Source organism: Euprymna scolopes, chromosome 6 (genome assembly GCF_053919585.1).
Source record: "Euprymna scolopes isolate OS-2025 chromosome 6, ASM5391958v1, whole genome shotgun sequence".
Lineage (NCBI taxonomy): Eukaryota > Metazoa > Mollusca > Cephalopoda > Sepiida > Sepiolidae > Euprymna > Euprymna scolopes.
In genome coordinates this window covers 49,595,605-49,610,381 of record NC_136487.1, presented here as the reverse complement: position 1 = coordinate 49,610,381, position 14,777 = coordinate 49,595,605, and the positions used below count along the sequence as shown (strand labels likewise).

The 14,777-nt window shown below is 34.1% G+C and overlaps 1 protein-coding gene across 6 annotated transcripts in view; it reads right to left on the bottom strand.

The window, feature by feature from the left end:
* Positions 1-947: 947 nt before the first annotated feature.
* The window catches only part of LOC145277642 (uncharacterized), a 763,829-nt gene continuing 749,999 nt past the window's right edge, over positions 948-14,777 (bottom strand). For all 6 annotated transcript variants that reach the window (XM_080129223.1, XM_080129221.1, XM_080129222.1 and 3 more), the window contains one exon: positions 948-2,919. In XM_080129223.1, coding sequence (XP_079985349.1) covers positions 1,016-2,773 — 1,758 coding nt within the window. In that variant the 5' untranslated portion in view covers positions 2,774-2,919 and the 3' untranslated portion in view covers positions 948-1,015. The remainder of the gene's footprint in view (positions 2,920-14,777) is intronic.

Sequence of the window (14,777 nt, the reverse complement as noted above, 5' to 3'; positions counted from 1 at the left end):
GGTTTGTCAATAAACAAAACTGTCACTTCTGGGTAAAAGAAAATCCAAGATCTGTGCATCAGAGAGAACTTCATCCTATAAAGTATGGTACGCAATAACTGCAAATGATATTATCGGGTCATACTTTTTTGAAGATGATAATGGAAATGCTGTGACTGTGATAGGAGAGAGACACAGGGTGATGCTTCGAAATTTCTTATGGGCAGCTATTAGGAATCGAGTTAGAATGTGGTTTAATCAGGATGGAGCAACAGCTCACACTGCAAGAGAAAACATGTAATTACTTCGGAAACGTTTTAATAGAAGAATAATTTCTCGATTTCGTGATGTCAATTGGCCTCCCGTTCTTTTGATTTCGACTTTTACTTGTGGGGATATCTAAAGGAAAAGGTTTTTGTCAACAAGCCCCAATCTTTAATATAGCTAAAAGAAAACATCACTAGAAAAATAAGAGAAATAAGGCCAGTAACGTTGGAAAAGGTTATGGCGGAGATAATCAAAAGCGCTCAAATATGTGAAGCAGAAAATGGAAATTATTTGCAGGATGTTATTTTTCACATTGAACAATACAAGTTTCTCAAGCTTCCTAAGGTAAAATAAAGTTTATTGCCTACTCGTTTGCAAGAATACGACAACAATATTTCACAATAAAGGAATCCTTAAAAGAGAATGAGCCACTCCCCAAATGTTCAACCACTGATAATAATGATATTTAAATTGTGGTTAATTAATGAAGTAAACTAATTTTAAGACATTTTAATTTTAAATTCAAATATTTAAAATCATGTACTCTATGTAATGTAATTTACTGTCGTTTAATGGCGTATTCCATTTTGAATTGATATTGATAAAGCTATTCAAAATCTGAAACCATTCCTGTTATCAGCATTCTATCAAATTAACAAAAAAAAAACCAACAAAAAGCAAAAAACAACAAAAGAAATAACTTGAAAGTACTGACGTCATTGTTTTTTTTTTTTTTTACAATATATTCATTTTATATACAAAAATGTATTTACATAGCATATGGTTTACATATTAGTGACACTGCGTTATTTATAAGATGGTTTATTGTCCGTGGTAACAAACGAATGAATTCAGCACGTCTGTCCTGCAATCTCTGGTTGACATTATGAAACTTTAAGTAATTCACACCACTCCAGCGAGCGAGACGCTCGAAGTGATCGTTCTTGTATATTCCATAGGCACTGGGAAATATCTCGATGAGGACGCTGCCCATCTTTTGAAAGATGACGTGGGCCAGTCCAGCCCCGTGGACACCTATTAAAATGTCTGTGTTTGAAATGTTCCGGATCTGGTCAGCGATACTGACCGTCTCCAACTGAAGGCCGGCTACAAAGTGGGCCGGAAAGGCCTTGCTGACGGCTTGCAAAATCTCCTGCTCGTTGGAGATCTTACGCAATATTTTTCCGGACGGGTTCCGTGCGTGCGCAACGTAGTCCCGGCGGAGCACAAAGAGAATGTTCAAACTTGAATTCGTGGCGCATTTATTTTTTATCACTTCTGAAGATGAATTTACGCGCAGTTTTTTATGTATAGTTTCGCGTAGGGCGTCGAGAAAAGGGATGCGTAACTGGTATGCTGATATGACATGCGCTAATGGGCCTTTGCTTCGATGCATCGACCATACCATATGGTTAAATGTAATAGCAGGAGGCAGTTCTTTAAAACGTATCATCTTTCCAAAGACAAGACTCCAGAGCGGATCGAGCAAGCCTTGTGGGTGAGCGTCCATCAGAATAACAGTGACGTACTGGGGCCGTACAAGAAAACCATGTGCCAGGAGAAATATATCGTAAATGTCAATCAGTGTCCAGTAAAGATTTGCGTATTCATTCCGGACAATAGCAATAGAAAAATCAGGCGAACACATCGGAGGGAATCCGTCTCCTTTGGTTAAATTCCCACCTACCGTGATTGCTCTAGCCCAAGGTCTCAAATACTTATCAGCAACGCCTGAAGCAGTTCTTATATCACCGTAGCTACAAAAAGGCATACTAAAAAATCCTTGGCTCACTGAGAAATACTCCATTTTCTCGTTCTGCCCGAGCACAACCTCCAGCTTTTCTCCTCCTCTCTCATGGGTAGCATATTTGCGGACGATGGTCACATTAAAAAGCTCGACCAAGCAACTGCCATACATATTCAATCGGCCACCGCATAGCATTCGTGTTCTGGTCATCAGTAGTTTTATAATCGCATTAGAGTCGATGGCCTTTGAAATTGCCTTTGTTTCAGCCGCACTAAACGGCTGTTGCTTATCGGGTGGTCGAGGTGAGATCGAAGATAATAAAATTCGATCACTCTTGTTCAAGACACGATGGCTGCTGTTATGGTTCTGTTGGATAGATTCGTTCAAAGTGCTCAAGACTGAACTGTTAATACGATGGACGGCACTTTGAGCTACGACGACGGAGGCTGATCCAAATTTCATCTCACTCTTCGACAGAGTAGTCAACTTCCTATCGTAATGACCAATATCATTAGAGATATCCTTCTGTCTCACGATGCTGGTATTAAGAGAATCACGCCTCCACTGGACGCTATTCCTATACACGCTGACAACAACACCGGCACCCGTGTGACTAGCAAATAATAGGCCAAGACAGCTAATGAGAAAAATGGTGACAGCCAGAACGAGAAGGGCGGTGCACAACAGTTTGAGAAAGCTGTTTGATTTACTCTTACGGAAGACAGAATGACAGCAACAACACATCATCACTTTATGGCGGCTTGTCCATCGACGAATCATGGTTAGGGTTTTCTTGTTTTTTATTTACTAATGCTTGGGCAGAAGTAACCCGTATATGCTTGGCGAGGCTTTTGTTGTGTTTTCTTTCAGGTCCGTTTCGTCACGTGGTACACTTCGCTGCCGGCATTTTTCCAAGCGGGGTTTCTCTGCAAATAAAATAAACAAAGAAAATAAATATAAATAAACAGACAAGTCTATAAACTAATAATTACTAGAAAGAAGCAAAAAACAATAATAAAGCTTCGCAACTATCAAAAATAATTACTGACTGAAAATCCATTTGGAATTTTACCTGAATTTTAAAGTTCGATAAAATGTAAAAACAATAAGGCAAGTGATTTGGATCATATATTTTTACTAGATAGTAAATAACTTATCAAGGACCAAAGGTAATTCGAGGATAAAGGTTAATGAGTGTTAGGTGGCCGACGCAACAACACCGTTATGATAAGTAAATGTGGAAACTGGGTAGAATTTGATTATTTTACGAGGCCGGTCCAACATGAACTTAGAATCTCGATGTATTTGTATTGCGCAGATGGGTTATACTGAGAGAAAAACTTCACTCATGAAAGTTTAGCTTAATTTAAGCGGAGATAGATAGATATTGAACACTATATGACGCTCTTTCAATAGGAATAGTCCCACTGAATCTGTAACTGAAAAAGGTTACACAGACCCGTTCACTTATATATATATATATATATATATATATATATATATATATATATGTGTGTGTGTGTGTGTGTGTGTGTGTGTGTGTGTGTGTGTGTTCCAGCATGATTTCTATATGTATATACTATTTATTCAAGCGGAGTCTACATTCAATGAGCAATCCATTTGCATAGCAAATCTATTTGAATAATCAGCTTCGTGTTATTAATTGTTTGTTATATATTTGTCTTCATGGTTCAATTTAGGGATATTATTTACATTTTATTTTGTAATTTATTTATTATTTAATTAGTATACTCAATAATTCATTTTCAATTATTATTACCCTTAACAAGTTGCCTTTATAAAAGGCAAGTATTTTTTTTAGCAAAACTGTAAGAGTTACTTCCCCTTAAAGCTGTTTTCATTTAATTTTCATAGACGAAAATTAATAAATTTTATTTTTTCCATATATCCAACATGCGATTCACTTAAACAAAAATCATAAAATCGGTGTAACATAACTAGTATGCGATTAAAAACTCTGCCCACCTTTATGATTGAACCTGGCAACACCGGGTATATACAGCTTGTATATATATATATATATATATATATATGTATATATATATGTATATATATGATATATATATATATATGATATATATATACATATATATATTGTAAATACACCCCCCACACACATATATGTGTATATATATATATATATATATATATATATATATATATATATATATATATATATATGCGGACAAATTTTGTTAAACCATATTTTTTCGGCATTTAAAGTATTTTCTGTTTCAAGCAATAGAATTTAATAAATACTTGTCTTATTCTAAAAAAAGAAAGTATAGATATATCTTGTGTTTGGAGATATAACATAAATCCGAAATGCGTAAGTAGACAAAATGGTTAAAAGCGTTTTTCATAAAAATAATATCATCAATGGTTATATTTCTTTAAATATAATTTGAATGATTTTTTTTCAAAAAATATTATTGCACTTACTTTTTTTGAACCACTGCTTTCATATTATTTACATTAAAAAACACTTTGTCTTATTAATGCTTATAAGTAGGTAGACGGTATATTTACAGAGGAACGCTTTTCTATATTTACAAATTTCATAAAATGCGTATATGAAGTGAACTTATACAAGAAAAGTTTGCGAAGTAGATTATATTCGAAGTATTTCGCGATAAAAAATATCACAGCCATTTCAGATTTCATGCTAAAAACATTTATACGTCTTTAGATGATATTCCTACTTTTACAATAGAAAAGTGCAATCACTTAAAAGCAATATATTAAAATGTTTCAATTTGAATTGTTTTATTTCTTTTACGTTATATCAATATATATATATATATATATATATATATATATAGTAAGTTATAAAATATATATGACGATTAAGCTACACTGAATATTCCGCGTTTCATCCACTCTAGGACGCTTCAGGCTTATGCGCATAAGTCTGAAGAGTTCTAGAGCGAATGAAACGCGGAATATTCAGTGTAGCTTAATCGCCATATATATTTTATAACTTACTAACTAGCTCTACCTACGTATTGAGCGCTTTTGAAGTAAATACTTAAAGTTTACGTATAAATTTATACTTTCGTATATTAATTTTATGTGAGTAAATTAAGTAGTTATATATATATATATATATATATATATTTATTTTTAATAAAAACACATACAGACTGGAACGATAAAACTGTTGCCCTGGAAGAGAGGGCATGATTCCGTTTCCGTTTGATGAAAACCGGTTTTCTTTTGTTTTTTGTTGCAGACCATCTACTAGTTGGCCAGTTATGTACAAATCCCAAAGAACGATAGAAGCCTTCTATCATGTCGAAAGTGACACAATGGTCAACGAGCGAGATCGGAGATGTGCCGCTGTACAACACGTGCTCTATGCTGATCTAAGTTATGACAACACGGCTATTACCAGCCCCCTCAAAATGCATCGCTGGATTGCCACAAATAACAGGAACGTGCTCAATGTGAAGGAAACAAAGTTACTGGTCACGGTTATAGACTTTGGTGTGGTTTCAAGTTAGGGCTACATCATGCCACTTAACATATTCGAAGTCAACTTGAAAGCTTACACCAAAGTGTATCTGGATGTGCTGAAAAGTGTAGTGATCCCTTGGTGCAATCAAGTTGTCATAGACCCTGGATGTGGTGGCAGGACTCGCCGCCGGTCCACAAGTTCCAAGAGACTCTAACTTGACTTCAGGAGTGTTGTAACTTTGTACCCTTCTCTCACTGGTCATCCTCCTCCCTTTAACTGAACTTGCTGGACGACTTCGTTTGGTCATACGTAGATAACATCAGCCACATGACCTTCCACAACATTAAAGCCAGTCTGATCACCGCAATCCGTATGTATTCGCCGAGCTCCTGCCGGCGCTTGTTGAAAATGTATGCTCCAAGTTCCGGACCCGTATCGAGGTGGTGATTGAAAGTTTCACATACCTCTCGCAGACACGTAGTCTACAATACATTGTAGTCTAAATTGCACTGTAGAGAACCTACTGGTTATTTTATAAAATTATTTTATATAATTCAATAAATTAAAGTTTAAAATGCAAAAGTCAAGTACCATGATTCAATTGTTCTATAAACAGAAACATTCGTATCAAAGAAGCTATTACTTGTTTCAGATGCACGACCTTTCTATTTGTGCGGTGATAATGGCTTGAATAAAAGTTTAAAAGTAAAATTCAAATATCCGTGTTCAGTTGTGCTTTAAACAGAAACATTCATTTCGGATGCGCCTCTGGCATATCAAATAGCATATTATTGGTTTTATATGTATGGTATTTCTGCTTGTGTGGCAATGAAACTTTTCAAATGCACGTCTGATGTTAGGTTATATAAGGTGTTAACTTTGGACAACATCCCCTGTTCTTTCTTTCATCGGACTTTTTCGATTATCGATTATAGATACTTATCAAAGATATTCCGACGAAAACCCTTATTTAAGAACACTGCCAGGCACTAAAAAATAATTTGTATTATATATATATATATATATATATATATATATATATATATATATATATATAAAGGCGAGAGATTAATAATTACCAAATTATCAATCACGTTTTCATAGAAGGAAACAACAAAATCAAATCAGATTTGATTTTGTTGTTTCCTTCTATGAAAACGTGATTGATAATTTCGCAGTTATTAATCTTTTATCTTTCTATTGACTCTAGGTAATTACACCTATTGAGCTTCCCCTAACTGCAATACTACAAGCACAACACATTTAACTATATTTTACTGAGGCTTTGCTGATTTAGTCCCTTCCTATTACACTTTCTATTATATTATAAATATATATATAAATATATATATTTATACATGTATATGTGTGTGTGTGTGTGCGCGCGCGCGAGTGCGTGTGCGCACGCACGCGCGTGTGTGTAATTATTTTAATAATAAATATGATCTATACACGTATACGTTCCACCGTTGCGGAATTATCAGTGTCGATATAATTATTATCAGTACCCTGAATTAAATCCACTCGGGTAGCATGCTCTAATTCTGTTATCCGTGCCTTAGAAAAAGTTGCAAGTAATTCGCACTTGTATTTTGAATGTTACTAGCACTGAAGCTGGAACCTTCAACTTCTAGAAAAGTATAAATTTTACAATTGAATTTTACTACGCCACAATTTTTTGCGGGTTGTTAAAATAACACGGAACATGAGAACATCAGTCCGACGAATCCTAATAACATGAATTGTAAATCCTTATCTAAAAAGTGCAGAAACATGATAAAGATAACTTGTATTCGTAATTTGTTTCAAGCGCTTTACATTTGGATGTGATATAACGCGTATTATTTTTAGAAGTAGATAACATTAAAATATACTTTGAATGCAATACACCTTGAAACGCTATAACTCAAGGTGATGCACTTGGATTTGCAGACAACGTGCAGCAAACATATTTGTAATAGACCTATCTAGATGTTTATTCGTGATTTCTTTTAATAACACGCAACCGTGAAAAGACTTTCATAAAAAAAAAAATTCCTTCTATGAAAAGCGAGTCACTTAAAAGCATTTAATATTCTCCCGTTTCTTTTCTCGACCCCCACAATTGCATCTTTATGAATACCGATATATAGATTTTTTATAAAATAAAATAAGCCCTCTTCATATCAAACAATCTTTCTATTTGTATAATTGTTGCCTTTTCTGCATTCCTTCGTTTCACAGAACTACAGCCAGTATCACTGTTCACACTCTGCTATATGTTTTTTCAAAGTCTTCGTAGTTAAATTTATATTTTTAAGATTATATTTTTTCATTGTTAACTATTAGTAAAAAAATGTCCATTACATCTTTATACAGCTGTAGAATACGCGTTTTGTGCAGCAACACCTGGCAAGGGAAAACTGAAACCCTCATTTAAAAATACAAACTTAATATATATAGAGGCTCGATATTATATTTACAAAAGGCTTTCATATATTACAATATATTCCACTGTAAATACTACAGTTTTAACAACAATTTTAAGGCGAACACGACAAAAGCCACACGCTTTGATGACAATGTCTTTATAGCGCCAAATTCCTCCACGATGGCAGCCTTCAGAGAGTCGACTGTATATTGGGCGTGCTTGATGATTATTGTTTCGACCACGCCCCAAAAAATATTTAAAAAGTCCAATGATGAAGGCATCTAAAATCCTGACACAAGTAGTGAGCATCGTTATTGATCAGCAAAGCATGGGCTTGTCTTGGACTTGTGTGCAGAAGCGGATTACCGCCGAAAGACGTACGAGTGTCCGTCGTCGATGGTATCCACTACGCTATTAAGCACAGTTTGTTTATGTTAAAATATTTTTTGAATATAATGAGGGTATGGCACCAATGATTTCAGCGATCGCTTTTATAACCACAGTTATAACAACCAACCAATTAGAAGCTTAAATGTTACTATAAAAAATGCCAAATTTTTGATTCAATCAATTCGCCGTTGGCCCATGTCTCAGAACGATTAAATAACGAAACTGCACTGATTCTTCGCCGCCATCTTTGTTACTAGGAATTACAACACTCAAGATCGGGACTGCATTGATTCTTCGCAACAAGAAAATTCTGTTGTAAAATTGGAAAAATACCATAGGAATATATAGTATTCTTCAGACTGCTGTTCGGCCATCTTACATTGAATCGAGCATCTATTTTTTGAGTGGCATAAGAGATTCATGGAAGGCAGGAAATTTATGAGGGATAATGAGAATTATAGGAAAAACAAGGAATCAGAACATCAAAGTTGATTGACCAAAGAAAGAATTTCATTGATAATGACAGTCGTGTATCAATAGAGACAATAAATACACGGTTTGGTGTCAGTGTGACACTGTACACATAATTTTTCGCAAGGAACTGAAGATACGGAAGATTTGCGCGAAGTTTGTTACAAGGGTGATCAGAGAAGATCAGAGAGAAATACGTTGTCATGGGCGTCAAGACAATACCTCACCCTCCCTATAGCTCAGTTTTTGCTCACTGGTTATTCCCTAAGCTCAAAGAAAGCTTTTAAAGGCTGTCATTATGAGACAATTGAGGAGATGGAAGAAGTTGTGACAAGTATCATTGACGGACTCACGCGAGATTACTTCCATGGGGCGTTCCCGAAATTGTTGCAACGGTACAACAAGTGTATTGTAGCCAAAGGAGATTACTTTGAATCGGACTAGAGTTTCATGTGTGTACTATCACTTAAAGTGTCCATATGAAAAAAGTCGGGAAACTTATTGAAGGCACCTTGTAGAATAGCATAGAAATAATAAAAATACCTCGATAAGTAAACATCGACCTTCGTCATTGATTGATCCACAGTTTAATATATGTTAGGTAGATTATGTCATATTTAATCGATATTCAAATGTATGACTATTTTATTATTCAACTTCAAGTACGAATTAGTAGTCTCCATCCTTTCATTGTTTTAATATCTTAATGTAATATAGCTTCATATCCAAGTAACATGTTCCCAAGAACAGCATACTTGCGGAACTCCTTTTCTGCTCAGATTTTCCTCATAGATATAAACTTGGCATTTTCAATATCAAGGCTTATAGGTATCTACCGACTTTGTAAAAACAATATTTCGTTCCTTTCAACTATTTCCGTCAAGTGGCTTCACGCCTTGTCTGAAGATATTTCCATAAAAATACTGATGTGTGTAGATATTAAGGCGAAACACCCATATCATTATTGTAAAGTTAAAAAGGCAAGATTTAACCTTTGCAACGTTAACGCGAATGTTTAAATTAAACTACTGTGTGCATTACTGAAATCGCAAAGAGCGAGGTAATCGATCGATGTCCAAAATCGATACAAAACACATCGTTTGGAAAACCACGGGACAGGCATATCTAAAGATCGTGTACCCGTCTTTCAAAGAGGAAGAAAAACATATATCATCTGATATGTTCAAAGCGTTATTTTAAATAATAGAAAAGCTGAAAATATATTGATTTGTTCTGCGTTTATATTTAAAATCGGTAGAGGATTTACAGCTGCTATTTTTTATTATATTTTTTTTTTCCTCATTCATGACATTTTTTTTTTGGGGGGGTATATCGATGCATTGGGTTGCAGAAGTAATGTTGAATTTTACGAAGATTTAATGCTGCGACCCATTTTCAACTCTTTTACTTAAAGCATTATCGAAGTGACTGAAGAAACCGACCACAAAAATGAAAATGTATATGTATATATATGCATATATATATATATATATATATATATATATATATATATATGTACGTATATATATAATGAAAACATACACACAAATATATATATATACACACACACACACACATATATATATGTATGTACGTATATAATGAAAACATACACACAAACATACACACACACACACACACACACACATATATATATATATATATATTTATATAGGTGTGTTTCAAAAGTAATGCTTCTTATTTTTATCCCGTCCACATGAAAGAGATTGGACTGCAAATTGTATTGTTATTATGATTGAATATTTGGATTCATGAACTGAACTGAAAATTTCATCTTTGTTAAATATGCTGAAAATGGGGAACACCCATGTCATAGACGTGCGTCAGAAGTAGAGATGCGTCACAAAATTCCCGACAGAAGTGGAGCGAAGATGGTGGGCACTATCTAGACAAATACACTCTACAGCACAAAAGTGTTCTTGTCTTAAGCGTGCCATTCACCTCTTAGTTCCAGCAACGCGTGGCAGGGTACATTATATATATATATATATATATATATATATATATATATATATATATATATATATATATATTAGCTGTACCATGCCACGCGTTGTTGTGACTCAATTTGGTGTCTTGGAAAATTCTAATAAAAAGAGAAAATGCATGTTTCTTATATTCTTAGTACAGCAATCCTCTCCAAAAAGTTAAAAAAAAAAAAAAGCGAAAATGAAAAAAAAAAAATCGCACTTTTGCAGAATTGGATCCGGGTTCTCGGGGTCCAATCATCGCTTGGGCTCGATCAACATTCAGTGGATTTAGCCGAATGTTGCTAAAACGTTGAAACGCTAAATAGAGTTTTTTTTTTATTGTATTAAAAAATGTGAGTTTTTAATTAATATTTGGGTGAGGGGGGTTACTATACACAGATTCGAAAAAGTTGTCTAAAAATGAATAAATGAAAGCAAAGGTGAGGTAAATTACGTTTCTACCAAACTGGATAATTGTTTAGTATTTTTAATTAATGTAAAATGTTTAATCGGCTCGGAAAACAGTGTTTATCGATGTATTTGAAAATGGCCTCTGTTAAATACGTTATGTTTAGAAAAATAAGTTAAAAACTAAAAAAACTATACAAAACAGTGTTAGACACCCACTGATTATATGTTATTGTGACATAGGCTGACATATTCGGTGGGTTTCTGACAGCATTTTTTTTTATAGTTTTTTAGTTTTAAATCATTTTCCTAAATTTAACATCATCAACAGTGGCCGTCAATATTTGTATTTTTCAAATACACTGATAAACACTGTTTTTCGAGCCGACTAAACGTTACAGTAAATAAAACGGGGTTGTATGACTAAACATAGAAACGAAAAAGTCGTCGAAAAATAAATATAACAAATAAATGTTATCAAAGGCAAGATAAGTTACTTTTCTACCTAACTGAATAAGATTTTAGTGTTTTTATTTAGTGTAAAATGTTTAATCGGTCTGAAAACATGTAGTTTTTATCGATATATTTGAAAAATACAAATGACTGTGTTGAACACGTTAAGTTTTGGAAAATGAGTTCAAAGTAAAAAGCTATACAAAATACTGTAAGGAACTCACTCAATATATGTTACCGTGACATAGCCAGACATGTATTCGGTAGTTTTTAACAATATTTTGTATAGTTTTTTAGTTTTAACTGATTTTCACAAATTTAAAGTGTTTAACACAGAGGCTGCTGCCATTTGTAATTTTCAAATATAGCAGTAAACGCTGTGTTTTTCGAGCCGAATAAACATTTTACATCAAAATAACTAAAAAATTATCCATTTTGGTAATAAAGTAACATATCTTGCCTTTGATAATATTTGTTATAGATTTATTTTTTGACAACTTTGTCGAATCTATATGTACAGTAGTACAATCCAATAAAAACACTAAAAATTATCCAATGAGGTAGAAAAGTAACTTATCTTGCATTTGAAAATATTTACTTATTATATATTTGTTTTTGTTGACAACTTTTTAAGTCTTTGTGCAAGTGCAAACCCAAAGAGGGTATTTTTCTGTCTAATGTTTTTTAGTACCGTGCTTAAATTTATATTTCACTAGCGAAGGGTACCCGGCGCTGCCCGGGTGTTTGTAGGGGTGTGTGGTGTTAAATAAAAAAGAAGCCGGGGGTAGGATCGAAGCCGAACCCCTGCGGCGAAGTTTGAAAATAAAATCGGCCAGCCAGAAGTGAAAGATGTTTGAAAGTCGTCGAGCGTTACGACGACGACGATGACGATGTAAGCATTGTTATAAGCGAAGTAAGAAAAGAAAACAACGTTTTAATTAAGCGGGGGGGGTAAAACACACACAAAAAAATAACGTAAGGCAAACGAACGACCGTTACGTGAAAAATGGCTTAAATAATACAGGGTTCAATATTTAAATTTAAAAAATCGAAAAAAAAAATATCTCACACCACGATTCGAACCAAAAACGTTTAGATAATGAACCAAGGCCTTAACTACCTGCGCTAAAGCGGCGTATATAAAGTCTGTTCGGTTTATCAACTATTTAAAGTAAATCAGGTCACGACATCATGACATCATCTGATGCATGCGTTGTTAACCCTCCACCATGTCGAATCCGTCTAGACATCTCTCTCACACTCTCTCTCGCTCTCTCTCTCTCTCTCTCTCTCTCTCTCTCTCTTTCACGTCGTCTGCCTTACTCTAAAACCTGGAAAATGGCGTCTGGCTGTTTTTATTTTTAAAAAAATCTTCGATCGTCAATATTTTTTGTAAGCGTATTTTTTTTTACTTCACTTTTTTTTAACTTTATTTTTCGTTTAACTATCGTATCTACCTATTTTGAATGTGGTAATAACTTTGGTAACGTTGCCATAGCGTAGAAGTTCATAGTTTAGCTTTAATTAATTTTTTTTTACCGATAACAACATTTTTAAATTGTAAATTCCGACGGCCATTAGAGGTTGCTGACGTCAAGATCACGTGACATGACTCAGCGGGTTTTAAATACAAGTTGACCCAAAATAAACGGCCGCGTGTATATTTATGTATAAGAGTTGGCGGTCGTATTTTTTGGGGCAGTTGTAAATCGATTTAAAAATATGTAATGTTTAACATTAAAATGTCACTTTTTTGCCCCCCCCCTGCAGAAAATCGATCAGTTGACGCATTCTGATTGTCACTTTTGGCCGATTTTTCGATATTTGTCGTCCGGAAGGTGGGGCTTTCATATGAGACCAAGTTTGTGAATTTTTGTTGTCTGTCGAAAGTTTTTAGCAGACACACAAACATACATACATACATACATACAAACACACACACATACATTTTCGCTTTTATATATATAGATGATATTTTTTATTTTTTGGAGGGGGTATTTTTTTACATTAGGTCCACCTCCACGATTGCCGATTATGCTGAATAAGAAAATCTCATTAAAAATTTGCAGAGGCAAATAGTTTCGAGATATAAAGACCTGTACTATGCACTATAATTCATTGGCGGCCATGAATAAACACTGCCAATCTCCTTATATCAAGAACGGCTTTTTGAATAAACAACAACCATGCCTAACCACGTGTTTTAACCTTTTACCTGTCTTTCGTCTGTTAAAAACAGCTTTTGGAATAAATACCACCATTCTCCCCATTTTAAGAACGGCTTTCAGAATAAACACCCCCAACCTACCCATATTAAAAATTGTGGAGCTGGACCTAATGTGAAAATTTACATTTTGTTTTTTTTTAATAAATTGTTTGTTGAAAGTAAAGAATAGTGACAAAACACCATCCCATCCCCTTGGTAAGAATGGCTGAAAAAATAACGATTTTCTTGGTAGAAACTTTTCTGTATTTCACCTCACAATTTCTGGTGCTAATGCATTTACTGATCCGCGCTATTTTTTAAATCGTATTTCCAAGTTTAATTAATTTTTTATATGTTTTTTATTCAATTGTAAGGTTAAAGTACAGAATAGGTACAAAACACCCTCCCATCCCCATGTTAAGAATGGCTTTTTAAATAATAACGTTATTATTTCAGCATGAGTACCTAATATTTTAATTAATTAATTTTTTTTCAGCCATTCTTACCATAGATAGGGGATGGTGTTTTTTTTAACTATTCTGTGCTTTCAACTAACAATTTATTTAAAATGACGATTTTTGTAGGATTCCGACTATGCTGAATACGGAAATCGAATTGAAATTTTGCAGAACTAAGTAGTTATCTAGATATAAATAGTTGTTTTATGTATTGTATTATTTGGCGGCCATCTTTGTTACGCGCGTAGATTTGTTTATGACGTGCGCGCAGGCGCGTAAAAAGATGGCTGCCAGAGATTACAATGCATTATACAACTGTTTATATCTCAATAACTACTTATTTCTGCAAAATTTGAATGCGATTTCCGTATTCAACATAGTCGAAAATCTATAAAAGTCGCCATTTATAAGAAAATTTTGGAGGTAGACTTAATCTAAAAATTTACCGTTTTTTATTCAATTTTAAGGTTAAAGTACAGAATTGGTACAAAACACCTTCTTCTCTCCATGTTAAGAATG